Source organism: Glycine max, chromosome 19 (genome assembly GCF_000004515.6).
Source record: "Glycine max cultivar Williams 82 chromosome 19, Glycine_max_v4.0, whole genome shotgun sequence".
In the NCBI taxonomy this organism is placed as follows: domain Eukaryota; kingdom Viridiplantae; phylum Streptophyta; class Magnoliopsida; order Fabales; family Fabaceae; genus Glycine; species Glycine max.
Genome location: NC_038255.2, coordinates 48,003,197 through 48,028,055, shown reverse-complemented (window position 1 = coordinate 48,028,055; position 24,859 = coordinate 48,003,197). Strand labels below are relative to the sequence as shown.

The 24,859-nt window shown below is 31.5% G+C and overlaps 2 protein-coding genes and 1 long non-coding RNA gene across 3 annotated transcripts in view; 1 reads left to right on the top strand and 2 right to left on the bottom strand.

Annotated features, from left to right (window-relative positions):
• Positions 1 to 9,244: 9,244 nt before the first annotated feature.
• On the bottom strand, positions 9,245 to 9,504 carry LOC121174144 (uncharacterized). The gene is made up of 2 exons (XR_005889988.1): positions 9,442 to 9,504; positions 9,245 to 9,344 (listed from the first exon to the last, which is right to left on the bottom strand). It is a non-coding gene; the product is annotated as an uncharacterized lncRNA (long non-coding RNA).
• A 10,386-nt stretch (positions 9,505 to 19,890) lies between these two features.
• Positions 19,891 to 22,378, top strand: CYP14 (peptidyl-prolyl cis-trans isomerase CYP14). Its single transcript, NM_001254058.2, has 7 exons — positions 19,891 to 20,026; positions 20,221 to 20,415; positions 20,904 to 21,045; positions 21,159 to 21,247; positions 21,388 to 21,442; positions 21,603 to 21,688; positions 22,012 to 22,378. The coding sequence occupies exons 1-7, from the start codon at positions 19,967 to 19,969 to the stop codon at positions 22,165 to 22,167; spliced, it is 783 nt and encodes a 260-aa protein (NP_001240987.1). The 5' UTR covers positions 19,891 to 19,966; the 3' UTR covers positions 22,168 to 22,378.
• The window catches only part of LOC100786323 (uncharacterized protein C24B11.05), a 5,270-nt gene continuing 2,756 nt past the window's right edge, over positions 22,346 to 24,859 (bottom strand). Inside the window, exons 2-8 of the mRNA XM_003554536.5 lie at positions 24,592 to 24,660; positions 23,737 to 23,802; positions 23,533 to 23,630; positions 23,337 to 23,462; positions 22,971 to 23,252; positions 22,783 to 22,848; positions 22,346 to 22,680 (exon numbers count right to left, since the gene is read on the bottom strand). Coding sequence (XP_003554584.1) covers positions 22,531 to 22,680; positions 22,783 to 22,848; positions 22,971 to 23,252; positions 23,337 to 23,462; positions 23,533 to 23,630; positions 23,737 to 23,802; positions 24,592 to 24,643 — 840 coding nt within the window. The 5' untranslated portion in view covers positions 24,644 to 24,660 and the 3' untranslated portion in view covers positions 22,346 to 22,530. The remainder of the gene's footprint in view (positions 22,681 to 22,782; positions 22,849 to 22,970; positions 23,253 to 23,336; positions 23,463 to 23,532; positions 23,631 to 23,736; positions 23,803 to 24,591; positions 24,661 to 24,859) is intronic.

The window sequence follows — 24,859 nt, the reverse complement described above, 5'->3', positions numbered from 1 at the left end:
GGTATAAATAGAACTTCACTAAGTATTTTAAGTAAGATTTTAATTTGGAATTTTATAGATAGAAAAAATATAAATGAAAGGATAAAGTTCATTAAAATTGACTGGTTAGTTTTAGTTTTGTAACAAAAATTAGTCATTAGTAGAGTTAATGACATTTCGTATATGATAATCTAAAATAATTAAAGCATGTTGAAAAGTATTTTAAGGATTTTAATTGAATTTTTTTGTACGGATTTGAATGTCTCTCGTACCCATTTGTTTGCTTAATGAGCAACCTTGGTTTGAGTTTGTCCAATAATCTTCAAGTAAGTCTCTGCTAAAAATATTCTTACGAGTTATTAACGTCTGATCCAATAATATTAAGGGTATCTCTTTATTCTACCACTACTCTTCATAAAAAAATTACTATATTGTAAAAAAAATTCATACTGTTAATATATACATTATTAGTTTAACTTTATTTAAAAATTAATTGTATTATTAATAACTATTTTATTTTAAAAAATATATAGCTTTTATTGTAAATAATGCATGCTTTAATTGTGTAGACAATTTTCATGTAATTATTCAATCATAAAATATTATATATGGTAAGGATGTTAATTTTAACAATAAAACTTTAAAAATCATATAAATGATATTTTTTTATTAGTTAACCGTGTAAAAAAATTATACCATTAATATATAGAAATTAAACTATAAATTTTTCATTTTAACATATTTAATTTCTATGAGATATTATGTAGAAAAAAAAAAGCAAGGAAGAGTATATTTATTACTAATTCAAAAAAGAGTCTAATAGGCAAGTGTCTTTTCTATAAGTTTTTATATTGTTAATTATTCAAAAACTATTTTGATAAAAAAAATATTATAAAAAATAATAAAATTATTATATATTAAATTATGATTGAATAATAACATAAATGTATATGTACATATTATTTATTTTAAAAAAACAAGTTTACAATCATTTTAATTTCACATCAAAGAAGTTGAATTTTACCTGATCTATTTGAAGTCAGATCACAGTAAAAGTACTAAAGACACTAAAGTTTTTCTATTAAATCTTAACTTAACAATACTTATAAGACTTAAATTTAAGATTACTAATAAAGTTCCCTAAAAAACATTACTGATAAAATTTGCATGTTTAATAGTAATTAAAACACAGATATAGCCATCTTGTTTTATATATCTTTTCATTTTAAATGAAATAAGTATAAAACATTTTTTTTATCATAAAGTGCATAAATTAGTTGATGAAATTTTTTCTAATTAAATAAAAAATATTCAATTTGATCTTGAAGAAAAAGATTTTCCACCCATAATTATTGTATGTGACTTGACGGTAAACTATAAAAGTCAGTATGTAATTAGACTTTTTTATAACATATTAAATGAATTGTTAAAATGATATTATGAGAGAATACAACTTTAGTCTTTAGTAATAGGAGTAGGAGTAGGGATTTGGAAGAAATAAGAATCAAATATGGGTTCAATATGGAGGGTCTCTTTCCTTGGGTTTCAAATGGTTTGAGAGGTAAATACAAAATAAAATAATAGCGTTGAAAATTAGAGAGTACAGGGTGGGGTGTGTTGTATACTGGGTTTGGTCGTTTTCTTCTTTGATCATATATAATATAATGTTTCCCTGCGAATGATTGCTGGTTTCTGGTGCTGTTGAAGTCAATAAATTAGCTATGCCCCATCATCACTCTCATCAATGAAATTAAATGGGTGGGACATACCCCAGAATTTTTTAACATCGGTTTTATTTTGTTATTTTCTTTAAAATTCTTTTTTATGACATTTTTTTTGGTAATTGGATGACTTTAAATATTAACTAAAAAAGTCAAATAAAAATATTTATATTTGATATTTTCTCACTTCAAAAAATTAGTAGGGGTTTATGATAATTCAATAACATAAGCATACTTTATAAGACAACTTAAATACAATGTCTATTGCAAGTAATTATATTACCGAGCTTAATTTTAATAAATTTGTTAATTATTTTTTCAAAACTCAAAAGTACAGAAAAGTGAATTGAAAGTAAAAAAAAAATAGTTTATTTATTTATTAAACAATTATGAATATTTAATAAAATATGTTAAATATTATCAACCAACAAATGTAAGGTACTCTATTGTAAATTTTTAATTTAAATACATTATTCGAATTTTTAAATTATCAATTTTTTTATAGACGATTCATTGAGTAATTTTAGTGATGTTTTTTACTTGAAAATATCGTATCAAAGAAATGTAAATATTTTTTCATTTACATTATATTTAAAATAAATTTTATATCTTTAATTCACTAGTCACAAAAATTATTTAACCAATGATCTTTGGTGTATGATTTGAGGTGTCGTAAGTATAATTCAATATGAGTGGTATTTTTCAATCTTTGACAGAGTACGATAATAGCTCCCGAATTACGGACATCAACCAATCAATCCGAAGAGCTTTGAAAAGAAAATGTAATCATACTCTTATTTTTCTATTTCTTTGACTTGTGGCTTCATATAATTGAGAAAGAGGGAAAATGTTGAGAATGCATTTGTCACATAAGTTGCTTTCTGTTTCAGGATCTGCCATTGCAACAAATTAAATAATAATAATAATAATCTCTCATTACTTATATTTCTTTCCTTTATTTGAATATTTCGTCAAATGCTCAATTTCCTTTTAAATTCTTTACCCCTATGAGTGTTCGTCATTAATTGTAAAGCCCCAATGTTTGGGACTACATTTTGTCTCACATATAAGGTGAAAACAAAGTCTTCAGAAAAAAAGTCTTCAAGTTGCAACCATGTAAACCTTTTGCTTTGCATATTTTTCAAGTGACAAAATTGACTAGAAAGTTTTGTTGAAATTAATTAATAACAGTATATTTTATAATTATTTTATAATTTAGATTAAATACCAAACATTGTAATTTAGAAAGTATTTTTTAATATTTAAAAGTATATATACGTAATACACACGACTTATTGAAAACCACAAAATTTAAATAAATAAAAATAATGTACATTTTTTAGAAAATGACATGCCAGGAGATTAATTTATTCTTAAAATAGCGTAGTTTAATTTAATATATAAAAATGAACTTAAAACATTAATGTAAACTTATGAGTTGCCAGGTTTTGAAGAGAGAAAATATAATATCATGATTTTTAGATTCGGATAGAATATAAAAGTATACTATAAATATTTAAAATTACATAAATAATATGTATAACTGTTTTTTTAAAACTAAACTAGTAAAAAAAAACAGAATAGTGCATAACTTTTTAGGAATTAAAATAATATACTAACAGATTAGTTTATTCTTAAAATAGTTAATTTTATAATAGTTATATATAAACATTAGTTTTAGATTAAAAATAATTAAGACTAAGAAAAAATACAAATTTTAACATTAAAGATAAAAATAATATACTTAAACAGTTAGATTTTAGCGAAAAGATAATTTTTTAACATAAAAACCGAACAAGTTAATGTGTTGTTTCTATTACAAAAGATAAAAATGTACTTTAATGATTATGATTATGTCGTATTTTCCAAAAAAAAAATCTAATAAAAAGTTATCTTACTTTTAAGAATTACGATCTTTTATTATACAATGGAGGATTAACATGGAATATTTATAATTAAATTCAGTCATTTTGGTTCAATACTGATTTATAAATCGAAACTAGTTGAATTATAGATGGAGAGAGGGGGTGTACATGCGTCTGTGTAATCGGAATTAATTTGAGTTAATTAGAGCATCTCTAATTGGTTACAACTTAAACAACTTATTTAAAGTTTTTTTTTATTTCCTGATAATTGATTTCCGTAATGTTACATTATAATTAAACAATTCATATATTTTATTTCAATAAAACTTTAAATAATCCTTTTTGATAATTCTTAAATGACAAAAAAAATATTTCTTATCGTAAGCAACTTGTTGTGCTTACAAAAATAATTAGAGTTTAATTTTAAATAACTCAACATAATAGAAGATCTCCTACGATGCTATAAAAATATTAAACAACCTGTTTTAAATAAGTAACTTATATGTATAAAAAAAAAAACAGGTAACTTACTAAGCAACTAGGATTGGAAATTCTCTTAATAAAAGTTAGAAGTTTAAACTTTTATTATCTATGAAATCTTACACTAATAATTTACGAAATTGATTCAATTCGTTAACCTCTGATCTACTAGTTCAATTTAGTTCAACCAATTTTAATTGATTTGGTTCAACCAATTCGTTGACCTCGGTGAACTTTGGTTCGGGCACCAAGTTTTTTTATTTTTCAACCTATGAATTTCATAAGCAAAGTCGTTGAGGTGATATTTTAATTATTATTTATACTTTTTAATATTTATAACTTTTTAGAAAAATTAAAATAATATTTATTTTTTGACCCAATAGACCCAACCCAACCTAAAATTTTCGTACTATACACCAACAGTAACAGGTAAGCAATGCATGCTTTCTTCCATACTCTCTCTCATTGCACCTGCAATTAAACCGCAGGGGACCATGTATTGCTCATGCGCAGCACTTCCTTTTTACATTCATTATTATTTATATAATTTTAGGACCGAAAAACAAAATTCAAAGTTCAAAATTCTAATCACAAGAGGAATGGTATATTTCTGTCCTTGGAGAATTTGAAATTGTTGGTGCAGGCATGGCATGCTCGATCGATGGAAGTGAATTGTCTAGTCATGCTTGTTTTTTTCATTAATGGGAGCAAAGGGAGAGGGTGAATTATGAGGCATTTAACCATATTTTCCTCGACGGTTATTTGGATAAACATAATTGGTGTGACGACCAAAGTTTAGCACAACACAAGTGAATGTAAATCGGGGGCAGATTTCCCACTACTACTACGTCCAACACATGCTGCGTGATCATTGGAGTTGGGTGCAACTTATAATGCAAAATGCAAAAAGGGAAAGAAAAAATATAGTACGAACAAAGACATAAAAAGTCCCCAAAAAACTGATTCCCCACGACTAAAGGCACCAACTTCTCCACAATATATATATGGGATATGCTAGGTGCACCCAGCAATATTGCTGGTGCACCCAGCAATTCAATGAAAGGTCAATTTTGCCCTTCAGTTAAAAAAATAAAAAGCATTTTTTTTCTTCCCGGAAGCATTCTCTCTTTTTCTCACTGTGTCTCTTCCGCAAAAAGCTTCTTCTCTTCTCTCTTCCCCGACAAGCTTCTTCTCCGCGAGCTTCTCCGACAGCCCTTGGACCCATTTGCTTTCGAGGTAGGTGGCCTTCTTCTTAGCTTTGGTTTTGTTATGCACTACATTAGGGTAGGTTAGTGTAACGTTAGGTTAGTGGAACCTTAGGGTAGAAGACGGAACCTTAGGGTAGAAGACGAAACCTAGGGTAGAAGACGAGAGGGGAGAAGACGAGAGGACGCCGGAAAAAATGGCGGAAATCGCTGACGGAGGAGTCTTCCGGAAGACCCCTTAGGGGTTCTTCCGGAAGTTCCGAAAGAACGTTTTCCGGAAAGTTTCCGGAAGAAGTGTTCTTCCGGAAGTAACCAAACGTCTTCCGGAAGAACACTTCTTCCGGAAGACTTCCGGAAAACGTCTTCCGGGAACTTTCCGGAAGAAGTGGTTCATCCGGAAGAATTCCGGAAGACTCGCACTTCCGGAAGAAGTTTCAAACTTCCGGAAGACCTTTCTGGAAGAACCCTTCTTCCGGAGTGTTTCCGGAAGAACCACTTCTTCCGGAAGTGGTTTTTTTGTTTTTTTTTTGTGTTTTTTTTTTTAAATTTTTTTTAAACATAAATTGTTTTGTTTTTTTTAAATGAATTATTTTATTTATTTTGGTTATTTTGTTTTTTAGATTTTATGAAAAATGAAGTTTGGGTTTTTGATGTCATATTTTTTTTATAATTTAAATTGTGTATTTTTACTAAATATTAATTTGTAAATTAATTTTTTTTTATAAAAGTAGTTGTGTTTGTTTTTGTTTATTGTTTTTTTTTTAAATTAGTGTTTTTTCTTTAAAAATGAAGTTGTCTATTTTTATAATTAAAGTTGTGTGTTTTGGAAGTTTTATAAAAATACTAATTTTTTATAATTAATTAGTTTATTTTATTATAAATGAAGTATTTTATTTACTAAAAAAATTGTGGATGTTTACTAAATAATTTTTTTTTTACATTAGTTGTTTAATTTTTTTAAAAAATTAAGTTGTGGATGTTTAGTAATGAATTATTTTTATATTAGTTGTGTTTTTTTTTTTTTATAAATGAAGTTGTTTAATTTTTTTAAAAAAAAATTAAGTTGTGCATGTTTATTAATAATTTTATTTTACATTAGTTGTTTTTTTTTATATAAATGAAGTTGTTTATTTTTTTTAAAAAAAAATTAAGTTGTGCATGTTTATTAATAATTTTATTTTACATTAGTTGTTTTTTTTATATAAATGAAGTTGTTTAATTTTTTTTTTTAAAATTAGGTCGTGTATGTGTGAAAATGATTTGATTTAAGTTAGTCTTATTTGTTTATAAATAAAGTTGATTTTTTATAAAGAAAATTGTGTATATTTTGACCGAAAAAAAAACGTGTTCGACATGATTTACAGATCATGGCCAGAACACGAGGTTTAGGTCGTGCCATAGGTAGATTTGTAGGCAGAGATAGAGCTGCTGGCGAGGATGCTGGCGATGTTCCCGAGAGGCGTAGGCCTACTGCCTCAGCCCGTAGGCTACGCGTTCATCAGATGACTACGGAGGGACGTGATATGGCTGAGGACGTCGCTGACATGACTGATGATGTCCCTGAGCAGCCTACGGAGGCACCTGAGATGCGTGCGGACGCACAGGGTGCTGATAGTGGTGAGGGGTCAGATGGTGATGATGCTGCAGAGGGATTCCCTGGTGGTCCACGTGACCCGTCAGTGCTCACATCATTTGCCGAGCATGTTGCACATGCCGTGTGGAGTGGACAGGTATTTTAATTTGTTAATTATTTGTCATTGTTTATTTATTTGTTTATGATTAATTTTTTTTTAATAATTGTATAATTTGTACTTCAAATCAGGAACGTCCTGATTTGAAGTTAGTGTCACATGGGAGGAAGCTGACACTGATTGGGAGGCCAGTGCCTGAGATTGAAGGCCTGGTGGCTGCCACAGGATTAAGTCCACTGATAGATTGTTCAGTTATTACTGGCGATCCTGGACTTATATCCGCATTTGTGGAGAGGTGGCACAGTGAGACTAGCACCTTCCACCTTCCAGTAGGAGAGCTGACGATCACATTGGATGATGTGTCGTCCATTCTACATTTGCCCATCACTGGCGCCTTGCACAGTTTCCACGCTCTTTCTACGGAGGAGGCCAGATTCTTGCTCACGGAGTTGCTGGAAGTGTCTGCGGAGGAGGCCAGAGCCGAGACAGCGCTCACACGTGGAGCATATGTACGATTAGGATGGGTTCGTGACATTTATGAGACCAGATGTCAGGCCCGGCGGTGGATTGTCGCAGCTCGCGCTTATTTGCTGCACCTTGTCGGTTGCACTCTTTTTGCTAATAAGAGTGCAACATACGTGCATGTGGTCCACCTTGACGCTTTCCGGGACCTCGCTCATAGTGGTGGTTACGCTTGGGGGGTTGCCGCGCTGGTTCATATGTACGACCAGTTAGATGAGGCTTGTAGGACCACCACCCGACAGCTTGCGGGGTACTTGACGCTATTTCAGGTAAATTTTGTGTTTATTAATATGTTAGGTTCGATTATGATTTAAACATGTTTTTATGTTATGTTAACCTCAATTATTGTGTAGTGCTGGATCTATGAGCACTTCCCTAGTGTGCATCAGTGCGTGACTGACGACACATACCAGGAGACGTCCCCACGTGCTTCCCGGTGGTTGACGTCGAAGGCGCACATGAAGGGCATCACAGGAGCACCCTACAGGGCACGTTGTGATGGTTTGACCGTCACAGATGTGTCCTGGTTGTCGTACACGGAGCATCGGGGTGTTAGGGCGTTTCAGGAGATTTCATCGTTCCAGGGTCAGCTCAGATGGGGTCCTATGATCGTCGCAGTTCGACCGGAGAGGGTGGTACGCCAGTTCGGTTACATCCAGAGCATCCCTCCGCCGCCTGTTAGTGCACGATTGTCACAGGAGCAGATAGATGACAGGTGGATGGAGTTTGCGGATCACTTACTACCTGCGGGTCAGCCTTGTTTAGTGCCTGGGCAGGTATCTGCGGATTACATTGAGTGGTTTTTCCGCATATCTCACCCTTTCATGACACCGACCCAGGCAGCTGACCAGCAGAGGGATGCACCAGCTGCAGACCCTGAGGACTACATACAGCCGCCCAGCCCCCAGGTTCCAGTGGCATTTGACCCCCCTCCATATGTGGTAAGATTATTTGCGCGTTTAATGTTTTATGAGTTGTTGTTTATTTTGAATTTCATAATAAATGTTTTTACTGACTTTGACAGGATGATTACGAGGGATATGAGGCGATTGCACAGAGGTTGGAGCGTGTGCTCAACCTTAGGATAGTCACTGCAGGCACAGAGTTATATGACATTATGCAGGACTGCCTGACGATCGCGAGAGGGGGACCCAGTGCTGATGGGACGGTCAGGGCTCGTCAGAGACGCCGCACGGACCATTGATCATTGTATTTATATTGTTGTGTTGTAGTTGACATGAATATTTGTAATTATTACAGTTTTTGTTTAATATAGTTGGCGTGTTTTGCACAGTTTATTATTTTATAATATAGTTTGTTATTCCGATTGTTTGTGGTCCTTAAGCGAAGTTTACGGTTGTTTTAAATTTATTTTTAAAAAAAGGGAACCTAGAATCATGAGTTTTGTTTGTAAGAATTACATAAAAAATAAAAGTTTTTAAAATGATTAATAATTCATAAGTGAACCCTTTTTCCATGTTCAAGTACCCATGTTTGGGATTTTTTTGCGTGGGTGTGCCTGTGCCCTGAGACAATGGAGGGCGGCCATTTCTCATGTTTGGACGTCAAAAAATCCAAAAAAAATAGTCCCGTTCCCCAGTTCCGTCAACTAACACGTCAAAACAAAGTCTCAAAATCGAAAAAAATAGGAAATGAACCCTTTTTCCATGTTCAAGTACCCATGTTTGGGAATACAAATAAATAAACAATGAATGTTTAGTCTTCATTTAGGTCTACATAGTGTGTTTTGAATGACATCAAGCTTGTGTATTCCTGCATTCTACTAATATATGGAATTGCCCATTGCTTTGCCTGAGAATAACAATTGGTTGACCACAACAGCGCTGGGGGCGGCAACGGACAATGGTCTTTCAAATAAACCTGTTGTACATGAACAAACATTATATCATGCGCTGACCGTGCCAAGCGAACAAGCGAAGTCATTGCATAATTGTTACACTAACTATATTCAATGTACCTGAACAAAATGATTTCCAAACACGTGACCGACACATATGATGCGGTGGCCAGAAGAGTCAGGTGGTGGTTGACTTCTAAGAGGGAAAAATGTCATGCTTTGTTGTTGGGACAACGATACAAGGATTACGTTATACCGTGAAGCAATCACATATCCCATGTCTGTTATATCCATCCACTTGTCCACACTAACCTGAATGAACCAAACATACACATGTAAGTAATTTAAACATTGTTATTAAAAAAAATTAACCTAAAAACATACCTTTGAAAATCCATCAACAAGTAGGGACAACTTTAATTGTTCAAATCTCTCTGTGCCACCGAAGAGGTTCATGTACTCATGCGACCACCTGCCAAGTTCTTTAAGCAATTCATTACGCACTAACGGCCACGAATCTTCCCCCATACCTAATAAAGCGCCAATGGACCGATATCCACAGTTACCGTCCGCTTTCACATCCACAACGTCACGAATGAAACCTTGAAAGAATGACGCAAATTGATCCAACATCGGGATGATCCTTGTTGGCTGACGCGGTTGAGAACATGATGCACTTCGTTTCACTGGAGAGTTGCTGCTTTGAACAGAATGAAAAGCATCAACATACTCCTAGTAAGACGGATCACGCTTTGTGGATGTTTGACTTCTTTTCATCGGTTTCTTCGGTGCACCTTTAGTGTTCACCTTTGATGGAGGAGGGCACATAGAGTTATGATCAGGGTATGCGATTTCTCGAAGTTTACTCTTCAGATTTACTTTGCCAGCCACATCAAGTTCATCAAACCTTTTAGATATGACCTCTATTTCTTCCTTGATGGTGACTTCCGTCTCACATAACCCTTGGTCTGAAAAGCAAAGTCTCCTCCAAAAAAGATGGACTGACTCCAATGGGATGCTGCTAGCAGTATACCTAGAAAGCTCACATGCACAAGGAAGCCCGTGCGTGCTTCTCATCACACAACCACAAGAAGAGAGATTGTTGCCGAGATAACATAGACGGTCAATCTCAGAAGCAATCTGATTTAAAGCATCCCTCGAAACCATCCCAAGAAGCCTCTTGTATAAGGTTTTTTTATATACATGGCCAACCACATGCGTACTGGTTTCAAAGGATGCTTTAATTTCGACGTGTTGCAGCGTGATCATGTTGTTCATGGCATCTCAAACACTACATAGGTCTCCAACGCTATTTTGTAGTACTCTTTTGAGAGCCCAATGAGCTGATTCAACCCTACATTTAAAATACACAACAAACATGAAAATATACAACAATTAAATACCATTTAATATTAATCGTTACTAACAAATAAAATCAGTTGTTAATACCTGTTTGTTGTTGTGTTGCCTAGGTGCATGACCTTATTCGTCCATGCTGTAATAAATTTTTCCTTGTGGGGGATAATCCATGTGTCGTTAACATAGTCAACGAACATCGGCCAAGGCGAACAAGCAACTTGAAACTTCTGATATGACTCATGGAACTCGTATTCGGACGGACAATCAACCAAAGTACCCCAGTTATCCATTACATAGTCCCACGCATTTTTTTCCCCGATTAAAGATTTGCACTTCGCCTTCACATTCTTATCGATATGAAACCTGCACAACAAATTAGTAGACTCGGGAAACACAGTTTTCACTGCATTCATCAGTGCTAGGTCTCTGTCAGTGACAATAACAAGAGGGAGGCGATCGTGTCTTAAAAATAGGCCTCGAAATCGTTCCAAAGCCCATACAATATTATTAACACGCTCAGCCTCCAGATATGCAAACCCAGCAGAGAATGTCATCGCCGTTGGTGTCACTCCAACAAAGTCAAGTAGTGGGAGTCTGTACCTGTTTGTTTTGTAGGTACTGTCTATAAAAAACACTAGATGACATGCATTGCATAACTTTACTGCATCTGGGTGACACCAAAACAGATCACGCACCACAACTTCATCCTTCAATCTATGCCAATGAATGTATTGATCACGTTCGAGAAGCTTCATCAGATGCTGCATTTCGGTATCAGCTCCTCTTATTGAAGAACGATATGCACTTCTTGCATTGTAAATTTGCTTTATCGTGGTGTAACTGTCGGCATTGTGTTCCTTCAACGTTAGCAAGATGTTTTTCGGTTTCACCATCGACTTTGTCATATCAGCAATAATTTTCTTTTCTTCCTTAGTCAATCGCCCGGCGTATGGATGTCCAACTAAGGACTTCGCCAATTCATGATTATGAATCCCACAGATCAACTTCACCATCCAACCTTCCCCTCCACGCACTGGTTTCCCACGAAGCCTGAAGGGACAACCACATTTCCTACTCCCGGTGTCTTTTCTAACGAATTCTTTATTTCTACACTTGTACGTACCACTCCTTTCACACCCAATTAACACAAATGAACTTCTTCCTCTGCTACCGGTCTCTGTGTCAGATCTCATAATCACTGCAACAAATCCATTTTCATGGGCAACTGTTCGAGCCCATTGCAAAACATCATCTCGAGTAGCGAATACCTACAACGCAACCCTAACACATTAATTTTCGTACAAACCATCAATTCAACCAATGACTCAAATTATCTATGATTACCTGAGATGTATTAAAAGCATTTGAACAATCGACATGTCGTTCATTCACTCCACATTCTTCTTGATTATCATAATCATAATCCATATGAACTTCTTGTGACATCGCAAAGTCATACCTCCATTGATCTTCGTCCATCTTAAGGACATATGCATCATACACAAGTACATTCAAATTATCATATAACCACATCCAAAAATTTACTACACCTTAAATAACAAACATATTAATAGGACATATGCATCATACACGACTATATTAAAATTATCACTATATTCTAAATTTATAACTACATTATTTACTTAAACTAAACTTATCACTATAATAAACAACTAATAAAACATTTTTGTACCATTATACATTTAAGTTACCTAAATCATTTAATATTATACCATTATACCTAATTAAATCAATAATTCACAACATATATAAACCAGAAATAAAAAAAAATTATAAAACAGAAATATATATATATATATATACCATTATAAAACAAAAAAAATTATAATCCACAATATATATCATTATACCTAATTAAACCAATAATTCATTATTAACTAACAGAAATATATATAAAACAGAAATTAAAAAAATTATAAAACAGAAATTAAAATAAATTAGTAATAATTTAACATTCCGGAAGACCTTCATCCGGAAGTGGTCATTCCGGACCTTCCTCCTTCTGTGCCTAAAATTTCTTCCGGATACATTTTTTACTGTTTTTCTTCTCTAAAAGCTAACCGGAAAACGAAATAAACGCGTACAAGCTAACCGGAAAACGAAATAAACGCGTACCTCCGACAAAATAGGAACAACAGCCACTAATAAAACTTCAAATACGGAACACGGGACCACCAAATCTTCAAATACTTCACTTCACGGGACCACCAACAGACTGCTGAAGGGACCACCACCGAAACAACAGCAAACGGAAGAAGAAACAAAGCAAACGGAAGAAGAAAGAAAGAAAGCGCAGTAAAACACAGCCTGAAGACGTTAATTTAAAGAAATTTACACAAGGGCAAAATCGTCATTACATACGCATTAAAAAATAAAACTAACTTCCGGAAGAAGCTTCTTCCGGAAGACAATGGAATTCTTCCGGAAGAAGCTTCTCCCCCCCCTCATTCCGGATGACGTTCTTCCGGAAATTGTCTGTGAGTATTTCCGGAAGACACAAATTATTCTTCCGGAATCCGGAAACTTTCCGGAAAAATTATTTCCGGAAACTTTCCGGAAGAACCTTCTTCCGGAAGAATAATTGTTGAAGGGCAGTTTCGCCACTTCACTGTTTGCTGGGTGCCCCAGCAATAATGCTGGGTGCACGTAGCAACTCCCTATATATATTCACGACTAACCAAACCCACTAGACGATGAGGGGAACTCAATGGCCACCCTTTTCTATCCTTTCAAAGCTATTGGTAAAAAAATATCAAATAAAAAACACGCAGCGCTGACTTTGGCATATCTTTATCCTTGGGTCCATTTGGAGCCGTCAGGAGTTTTTAATTTTCAAATATAATTTTTAAGAGAAAATATTTTTAGTGAAAATAAAGTTAAAATAATTTTTAAATCATTTTTGAAATCAAGAAAAAAAGTTTTGAGAACTTGATATTTAGTTTTAAAAAAAATATTTAACACATTTGAAAATGACACTATCACCATGACCACCAATACTATCAATGTCACGTCATTATTATTATCACTTTACTTCCTGGCATTACAACTATCTATCATCAACATTGTCACCATCACCTTCACACCAATATCATTATCACCATTATCATTGTTATCACTACCACTACCAACAATGTCACCTTTGTTATCACTATCACTACGGTCACCACATTATCACTGTTATCACTTACATTGTTACAACGATCACCACCACCTTCATCACTTCTATTACCACCAACATCGTCATTGTCACTACCATCCACATTGTCACAGTCATAGTCATTACAATAACTACTGGTATTTTTATCGTCATCACTTCTACTGACATCATGATACTGACATCATCATCATTACCATTGTCATCACCACCAAATAAAAACACTTAAACTAACTTTAATTTAATATCAAACTTTTAAAATTAATTTACTTTCAAATTAATCATATTTTTAAACACTAAGTTTAAAGTTTTATTGAAACTAAAACTAAAAACTTAGTTATTATTTTTTTAAAAATTGAAACTTCACCCCAAGCAGGACCTTATTCTGTATAACTCACAAGCAAATATACTGTTTATATTAATTTCATGATAGCCTTTTGTAGTTACGAGTTATTCACTTCGTTAATTATTAAACGTGGATAATCAGTAAATATTACATGCTTAAAACTTTTATTTATGTATAATAGTGACCGCAAGTATAGAATTTAAGATTTTGTATAAACTATTTAAACTTTACAGCCAACCCTAGTTATTCTTAAAATATTTAAAACTTTAAATAATATATCAAATTAAAATAAATTTGCTATAATTAAAAATGTTTGAATATGTGAATTCATTTATTATATTTATTAATTTTTTTAAAAATAATATTAGAAGAAAAAAATAAAATAAAAATATTTGTTATTGTTTAAAATAAGATAAAATAAATATTGTTGAAAGGTATTGTTAAAAACAAAAAATAAAACAATCACGGTTTGAAATAAAATAAAAATCATAACTTTGTTTAATATAAAAATTGTTAAAAATAAAATAAATTAAAAAAACATTTATTATATGTTTATTTAAAATAAAATAAAAATGCTTTGAAGCCCTTTTCACTTTCTCAATTTTACTGTTTAATAAATCATTAAAAAAATCGTTATTGTAATTAATGTATTCATTTTAGATAATTATTTAATGTGTTTGGCAAATGGGATACTTTTTCACAACCTACAATTTATTATTAGTGATTCATTGAAAAGTCTTCGTTATTGTATTAATTAATATATTTTATATTCAATATTAAATTATTTAACACTAATGAATTTCAAATGTTTGTAGACTTTTCAATGATAGAAAACCATTAATTTAATGTTGAACATAAAATTATTTTGTGGACTTTGAAATTTATATAAAGTGAATAAAAAATTGCGTGACCTTGATTGTTGTTATATTTAAAATATTATAATACTAATAAAAATATTCATACTTATATTTGAAATATATTATTTTAATGTATTATGTAATATTGCAAATGTATAATATTTTAAATATAATGTAATATTTCTTAACTTCTTTATGCTTCATTTTTTTTACATATTAACAATTCTCAAAATAGACATTTGAAATTAGTCAATGGAAAAAGGAAAATGAAAATTACATACAACCATAGAAGAAAAAATTAAATGGATAACTATTAAAAACAGAAAAAAAAAATAATAAACCAATTTTCTCAACTTTATATTTAATTAAAAAATAAAAAAAAATATGTAAAAAAAATATTTAAACATATTTTTAAGATTTTTACTTATATATTGATTTTTAAACTTAAACTATTTAAAGTAAAAAATTAAAGTTATATCCAAAATTCAATTAAGGGAAAATATATTTAAAATTACTTTAATTCAAATAAGGATTAAAAATATTTAATGAATAATATTGACTTTATATAAATATTTAAACTTTATTTATGTTTTGTTTATTAATATCTTTAAATATAATATTCAAACAAAAATTTATTTTTTTTCATTAAAAAAATTATATTCAATGTTTTACCAATACATACTCACTATTATTTCAATAAATTTTTTCAACAAAAAAAAGTTTGTCAAAAACACAAGGAGAATGCATTAAAATAATGTTCTTACTTGATACTCAATATTATTCATTAAATATTTTTAATTAATTAAAAAATACCTTTAATTGAAAACATTATAGATTATAAATTTATTTCTTTCTAATAAAATATTTTATTATTCTTTAATTAATCGTTAGATGTCCAAAATAATATTATTTGATTTCTTACGAATAATATTTAAGTTATTCATTATAAATATAAATATTGTATTGAAAATATTTTTAGATATAAAATAAATTTTTTACTTATAATATAATTAATATATTTTAAAATATTTATTGATTATAGATTATAATTATATAAAAATAACTAATTATTCTATCCACTTGTTAAATTATTAATAATATTAAATGTGTGTAATAAATCAATATTTAATGCTAAAAAATATAAAAAAAAAATATTTCAAACTTTGACCATTTAAATATTTACTCATATTAAATATTTTTTTATGGTAGTCAAGTTTTATCAAAATAACGAAAACAAATTTCAATCAAAATTGCACACAAATACTATTTAATCCCTCTTTCAAACTCAATACTGCACAAATACTCACATTGTCTCTGATTTTGTAGGCATTTATTTTTCTTTCTCAATATTTTTTCATTTGTTTCCCGTTTCAAATATTGTAATGGAAGGATAATATTGTCTCCACCGCACTTTCTTTCTGCCACCACTTATGTTTTTAGATCTCCATTACAAGGTAATGCTTGCTTCTCTTTGTCGACGATGTTCCAATGGCGATGCTTTCGAGAAAACATTCCAATGAGAGTTGGAGAAATAATGAGTCAATGGCATTGGAACGCTGATGGGAGCTTGAAGATGAGGTGGGGGAGGAAATTGCGTTAGAGACCCAACTAGTTAGTGTATAATCCCATGTTTATTATACCCTTCTTTTGTGTCTTTATTTTTTTCTTTAATTTCAATTTTGGTTTCTAGCTTCTTCCTCAGTGTTGTTTGGATTGCGGAAAAGGTTTTTCTCTTTTAGTTTTTGATTAAAAAATTGTCTCCTTGTTTGAGAATGTTCCTCCATGCTAAATTGATTAATTAGTCAGCAAGTATAAATGATTTTTGTTTATCTTATTACCAACTAGACCAAATGCTGATTAAAAAGGTTTTTTCCTATGTATTTTCCCCAACAATCTTATTTATTTCGTTGTATTACTATATTTAACATGTTAACTTAAATCATTGATATACTAATGTAAGACCCAATTGCATTTATATATATGAGAGAATGATTCGATTAATAGGTTATTGATTTATTTTGTGTGTAAAATTATTTAAGGCCAACGATAATTAATGAATAAAATTAGTTTCTAACCGGTGGATTGAAAAACACTCATTATTCTTTAAAAAAAACTCATGCGTACATTTTTTTTAGGTGAAAATAATACAGAGCAAAGTGATTTATGTATACCAAAGGCCTCCGAAAAGAGTAGCTGATTCAATTTTTGGAGAGTCTCTGCATACTAATTTAAACGTCAGACGATTAAATTTCATCATTATAAACTACAATAATTATTACATTACCAATAATTTTATAAAAAATGTAATTTTTATAGTTTTAATTGTTGAATTATAATATATATTACTTTAATTGTTTGTATTAAATTTTATCAAAATTTAAAAATTATAAATATATAATCAAATAATTCTTAATTTTATATTTTTTAAAATTATTTATTATGTAAATTTTGACATGCATCAATAAAATATTAAATAATTTAGATTAATATAAGATTCTGTAGGTATAATTTATAATAACAAAAATCAATCTAATGGTTAATTTTCAATAAAACCAGTAGATAATAAACCATCGTTCTTGATTAAAATTTATATTAATCATATACAATTTTAGAAATAAAAATAAAAATTTAAAAATAACATATTAATTCCATTGAAAAGTCGAGAGTGGAAAGAATAATAGTAAATTTTAGTTCCTTTTTAATTAAAATTTATATTAATCATGTTTAATTTAATAAATGAAAATTAAAATTTTAAAAGTCAAGAATGTAAAAAAAAAAATGAATGGTCAAAGTTTTTTTTCCTCCTCTTCACAATTATCTGAACTTTTTTCTTTGTGTGCTAGCTCTCACTCTTGGGCCTAAGGCAATGGCTTCTCCAGTCTAAGTCTAAGCTCGACTCTAGTTTTATTAAGAGTGTTGTTAGGTGCACTCTGTATTATTGTTGGTGTTAAGATGAAATGACGAAAATATCTTTAATTCGTAAGCCTTTTAAGTTGATCCGTAAAAGGCTTATGGATCAAGTTGATTCATATGCTTAATATCAACATACGGATCAACTTGATTCGTACAATTTATGAACCACCCTCACGCACACCCATCACAAATGTGAAAAAAATATAGGGGTAGTTTTAGTATTTTTTAAAAATTATAAAATTATGATTTAAATATATTTTTTATTCTTATAATTTAGTATTTTTTTATTTTTGTCTTTGTAATTTTTTTGTTTAAATTCTTGTAAAATGTGTTTTTTATCCTTAAAAGCGCTTTAGATAGTCTTTTTTCATTGTTTGAGGCCTTTTTTACTGTTCAAAACACTATAAGAATGAAAAATAAAACAAACACACTTTATAAGGATTAAAATGATTTTTTTTGTAAGGATGAAAATAAAAATAACATTAAATTGTTGTGACAAAAAATGTATTTAAGCTTAAAATAGAAATGAGTTACTAAAAAATGATCTAAACTTCAAATCAAATAGGACATTTTTATAAGCCTAGGTGTCTTTATGCTGGAATTTAGAATTGATTTCTATTTGACACTCAACTTAATTGTAACATTTATAAATGTATTTCTATTACTTATACTTATCAATATTCAAGAACATCCCATAATTGAGATGTCCATTTCCTTTTTCTTGTTATCTATGTTGTAGAAGACTTACTTATCTTCTCACATGTAACTCTTTTGTTTCCAACTAAACTTTTGCTTTTAGTGAAAGCAATGACCTAGGCAATTCTTTTACCACTAATGAAAATCTGGTTGAATTCAATTTCACACTTCATACACTCTTCCATTCCAATCAAGAGTCATGACATTATCAATAATTAGAGTGTGATTCCAAATCAAACACATTTATGTAAGGAGTTTTTATTTTCTTCTTCTGCGGGTTGTAACAAAAGCATGACTGTTGTTTCCTATATCTCAATAAATTTTTACCAGCACCCCTATAACATTTTGGAAATGGGGTGCAGGTAGAAGTATACAGAGGTGCAGGAAGTTTTAGCACAAAAGCATTGGTTATAATATTCAAAGCCTGGACCACTTTGATGGGCTGAAATTCGTCCTTGTTTTAGATTTTTGGTCGAAGCCTAAAAATAACTAATTCGTTAGGAATTGAACAACAGAACAAACATATGCATATTTGAATAATAACTTGTTTAGATGTGCTGACCATTTCTCTTTGCCATTAATCAACATTACATTTTAATTCACAGATCGTGACTGAGAAATCAATGCGAGTCGAGTTCGTGGTAGGACCAGCACTAGATAGCAAAACAAAAATAAGTTAGTATTCATCTTATATAATAATTAACTAAATCAAAGTCTCACAATTTTATAGAAAACTTGCAATAAGTTTTTTTATACTGCATCGGAGTACTTTAAAATAAAATTACTAATTTAATTGAAACGAGACTATTTTTTATGGAGTAATAATTTTACATATAAAAATGGATAATTATTCATTTTGTTGCTTGTGAGGGGTGGTGAAAAGTTTGGGCTTCAATGTATAAAAGATGTGATAGATTAATACTCGCAATAATTTAATAATAAATTGCTTTTAAAAAAAATATAACTTAATACTAAATTAATTATTAAAAATATAATTTATTATTAAATTAATCTTTTAAATATTATAATCTAATAATAAAATGATCCTCCAGATGTAATGGAAAGATCAATTTATTATACTTTCTAGCCAACTTATTGTTAAATTTTTTTTATTTTTATTTTTAAGTATTAATTTGTCACCAACTTACATCTTGAATTACCAAAATGGGTATTTACCCTCTGAAAATACACATACTTAAACTCTCTTATCTCTTACGGTTTTCAGTTTCAGGCTGTGTCTTCTCTTGTTTTTTGCAAATTCGCAACCCACACAGCAAGGGAAGGTGCGAGTGAGTGAGTATGGCGTCTCCATTATCAGCTCAATTGGTTCAATGTCAGAACTCACTTCCACCTCTTCAGGTAACTGCTTCCTACTTTTCTCTCTCTCATCCTCTGAGGGAAAATAGCCATTATTTTTAGTGCACTGTTTTTGACTTTGCTTTTCTGAAGCACCCAAATCGCTTCCATTTAATTTAATGTGTGAAAGGGATGATTTTTCAAACCTTTGCCCATATAGGGTTTTGGGTTGTAAAAGTTTGCTTCCATTTTTTCAGGGTAATTTTAGCCAAGATGTGTCTAAGGTTCAAAGGTCGCGTGTGGTATGTTACGGTACCAGATCACCGCTTGGTTATTATGGTAAAGCATTGACATCAAGATCACATAACGCCCTGAGGTTTTCTGTCACGCGACAATCTGAAGCACGGTCAATTGGATATAGGAGAATGACATGTGTCAATGCTGCAGACAATGTAAGTTTGTCATTTAGAATTTGTGGCTTGGGAATATGTTTACTGAATAATAGTAAGCCAATGTGAAACAGTGGAGAAGTTAAAGGATAACACCTTTGGGTTTTCTAATTTATGCTCTTTGTTCCACTTGGTCATTGTTACAAGAGTGTGAAAAGGACATGGTTTTCACCATTTGCTTTACAAGTTTTTGAAAATGAGAAACAAAGTGAAAACAAGGTGATATTCTTGTAATTATGAAAAAATAGAAAAAAAAAAGAAGGAGATAACGTTGTTAAATTAAAACCAAATAGATCCTGATTGATTATTAAAATTTAGACCTCTTGTTGATCGTAGAGTGTTTCAGTATTTGGATTGTTGATTGTTGCAACACACAACTCCATGTTTGGGATTGTATTCATTGAGTTAAACTGAAAAAGGTCTTGGTGATGCTCAATAATCTATTCTGGTGCGGTTAAGATGATTTTCTTACATGGTTTTGTTACCTTTAGGTTGTAGAGCTTCAAGCCAAGGTGACAACCAAGTGTTTCTTTGATGTAGAAGTTGGGGGTGAACCTGTGGGCAGGATTGTTTTGGGCCTATTTGGAGAGGTTGTTCCTAAAACCGTTGAAAATTTCCGTGCTTTGTGCACAGGCAAGCAATCAACTTTTTTCTGCATCATTTTTCTTTTTGTAATTGAATTACTACTGTGAAATGGATTATGTGACATTGAATTTCATAGATCAAGCTGAACAATCTTTGTACAGGTGAGAAAGGATATGGTTACAAAGGAAGCTCCTTCCATCGTATAATCAAAGATTTCATGATTCAGGGAGGAGACTTTACAGAAGGAAATGTGAGCTCTGTTATATTTGTTTGTGTGCCTGCATATATGTACTGATGAGTTCATTTACTTTCACTCTGCTATGCCATGTATATGCATCAGTGAGGGTGGTAATGTTTGTTCTCACTTAAAATGTGTTTTATTGGCCGCAGGGAACTGGTGGAATTAGTATCTATGGTCCTAGTTTTAAAGATGAGAGTTTTGCCTGTATGTCTCTGTTGCTGGCTGGATAGTAATATATTATTTATTTATAAATTTATAGCAGTGACTGACGAATTGGTATCTGAAATTCAGCTTTGGGCATTGTTCCAATTTAAAATAGTATATTTAATATTCTGAAATTTCTACTATCAACACTTTCTTGCAGTAAAGCATGTCGGTCCTGGAGTTCTGAGCATGGCAAATGCTGGTCCTAATACTAATGGGAGTCAATTTTTCATTTGCACTGTAAAGGTGAGAGACATGTACTGTCATCCTAAAATTTACAAGTTACTAATATATAAAAACTTCAGTGATTGTAAAAGTAAAAATTCTAATCAAGCCTTATCAATATCCACTGGCTGGTTTAAATTATTGGTAATGTCTCGTGAGTCACTAGGGAATATATCTATTAAGTCTGTTTTCAGGTCTAAGAATATGTTTCCTTCTAATAGACTGGACCATTTTGCTGTGGATGCTATTTCTTATATTCAATGCTCAATTATTTAACTAAAATATACGAATCTTCAAAATTTTGACTTTTATTCAGTATTAAGTGTCTTGATTTTTTGATGCAGACTCCATGGCTAGACAATCGTCACGTTGTATTTGGACATATCATTGATGGAATGGATGTTGTGAAGACACTTGAATCCCAGGAGACGAGTAGGTTAGATGTCCCTCGAAAGCCTTGCAGAATTGTTAATTGCGGAGAACTGCCTATAGAGGGTTGATCTTTACGTGGAAGTACAACACTTTTCTTCTGATTTTCAGTTCAGTTTCCAATGTTCTGATTGTCCCTTATTAATCATGTTAATGTGTCTGGATTATCATTAGTGGCTGCCAAATTGGTTGACTTCCGGAGACAGAGTGGAGATACCACATCCATATTTTGTATGACTAGACTCATGCTTAATTCTTATAACAATAGTATTCTCTTTTCCATTTCTTAATTTCTTCCTTTGTTATTTGCGCTTACATGCTCCCAACAATATGATTTACATTTTTAAGCATCACCATTTGTGGGGAGACAATTGCTATGGACCATGGCTGGGATTGTTCGGTAGGTAAAATTTGTTTCTTTTTTAAAGCAAAATCTATGCAAGGACCATGGTTTCAACTGCTGGGGATTGGATCATTTGCTGTAGCTCTCCCTCAACCTCCCATATTTCGGGTAATGCTTCTTTGATATTATGAATGCTACTCAGTGCATAGTCAGCACCAGGAACCAAATCTGATCGTCCCACCTGTCACCAGAATGTTAACTTGCTTTAGATGTGTACATGAATTATGGAGCCAGTTTTCTTAAATTTCCCAATAAGATGCATAAATAGTAAATTATAGCTTACAATAACTGTGTTAAGTCCAGCAGCTTTCCCACTTGCAATGTTTCTAGCACTATCATCAAAAAACAACTGCATAGGATCGAAGAGGGGGAAAAAACCAATAGTAAGTTGATTCCAAGACCAAAATCTATAAATAAACACATAAATGCGTAAATTTTGTGTCACTTTTTAGTTTGCATAATAGATTTTACCGTTTTCCTTGGATCTAAATTAGCAATCTGAATGGCAACTTCAATGGCTTCCACAGAGGGTTTGCATAGGATTTGTGTCTTGGAGTTGAAACATCGGTTCTCTACTTGGTTACAATCTTTGTTAAACGAGTTACTCCATGTTAGCGCGAGATTATCAGTAGGTACATTTGTGTAATTAGGAGGATTAAGTGTTTCAAAGCATATGATGCTGTCAAAACATTCTTTCAAGCCTAATCTGTTGAGAACTTGATGTGCATGTGCTTGATCTGCATTAGTGAATACCTGGGATGGCGATTTCCAAGTTTTATAATTGGATGGAATGCTCTCCACTGAATAAAACAAACTAATATGAAATTATTTGCATACTATTTTACGCTGAGGCATGGAAAACAGAAGGTTCCTTAACACTGGATCTGGCTTCAGTTTCTTGTATGGTAATCTTCCATGCACGTAGGCATGAAATTCATCATTGTCAAACTCATGACCAAAGGCCTGAAATTGTTATTTCATAAGGAAATAATAACGAAAGTGAAAACCGAGAACAATGGCAATTTTTTCTTACCTTTAGTCCTGCCATAGTTGTCCCATATTCCCTGTACAAATCCACGCAAATCTTTGGTACTTCACTTTCTTCCATATGCAGGTGTTTCAACATATACTCTGTAAACAAGATTGGTTAGCTAAAGGACGTGTTTTACACTTTTGCATATTATCTTAACACTAGAGGCATTGTAGTTTTAGTAATTTTCATTGTTTATGTTTGTACCTTCTATGTTCTTGCGACATGCCAAATTGAGACCTGTGCTCAATGGGTAGAGAGTATCGTCCATATCTGTTGAAAAGATTGGAGCCATGAATTAATAACACACCCTCCTCTTTAAAAAAAAAAAAAAAAAAAAAAAACAGAACACGTTTGCAATGTCTTGGTTCAATTGGTTGGGGAGAAATGAGGAAAAAGATGAAAATAATGCTTTGATTGTCTACTTGTCTCTCCCTTGCTTGGAACTCCTTAAGGAATATCAATTAGTGACACCTAATGCGTGTTTGGAAAAACCTTGGTAATGTATGTCAAACACTTTCTCACTATGTCTAATGCAAAAACAACACTAAAGAGTTTTTTCTATGTCTTTTAAGAATTGACGTGAAAATAATAAAGATTCAGATCAAGGTGTATCCAAACACACTAGTAATCTCCAAAAAATCTTACTTCTTAAATTGTTATTTTCAATTTAGAAATTTTATGAGAAAAACTATTATCACACTATAAGTTTTCATTGGTTGGACTCTCCCAAAATTAAAAATTTAATAATCAAAATTCAAAACAAGACGAAAGTTGTATTTTTCTTATTTCAAATATATAAACCAAAAAGAAAACATTTTTGTTTCTTTTTTCTCTTGTCTTTTAATTCCCAAACAGTTTGACATAAAACTCGTTCATAATTTGACGTGTCATTCTATACTCTGTACTCCTTGCTTGATTATACCATTACCACTATAATGTTTGCAGAGCTTACAAAACTTGGGATAATAATTTCAATGTGCATTTTGGTAACACTTGAACCAAAATTGTACAACTCTTGAAATATGTAAGAGTGCATTAATAGAGTAGCACAGATCATACCGAAAAGCAAGCAATCATATTTGAATCCAGCAATTCTGCGAGAAGTATCCATCGCAAAGAGATTATAATCTGCATCAACATCCAAAGAATTTTGTTAATTCCAATGTTTATGAAAACCCTGCTCAACAAACCATATATTAGCTTTCGGCATTTAAGTCTTAAATGCAGTTTGACTTTGATCATAAAAGTAATTGAAAAAGAAATACAACTATATAACAAACTAGTTTCAAATCAAGTTTACCGCGATGCGTAGCCCACATGGGTGCGG

Coding starts and splice junctions, on each gene's coding strand:
- CYP14 (NM_001254058.2), top strand. CDS start 19,967: ATGGCGTCTCCATTATCAGCTCAATTGGTTCAATGTCAGAACTCACTT. Junction 20,027..20,220: donor ACTCACTTCCACCTCTTCAG/GTAACTGCTTCC, acceptor CCATTTTTTCAG/GGTAATTTTAGCCAAGATGT. Junction 21,046..21,158: donor TTTCCGTGCTTTGTGCACAG/GCAAGCAATCAA, acceptor ATCTTTGTACAG/GTGAGAAAGGATATGGTTAC.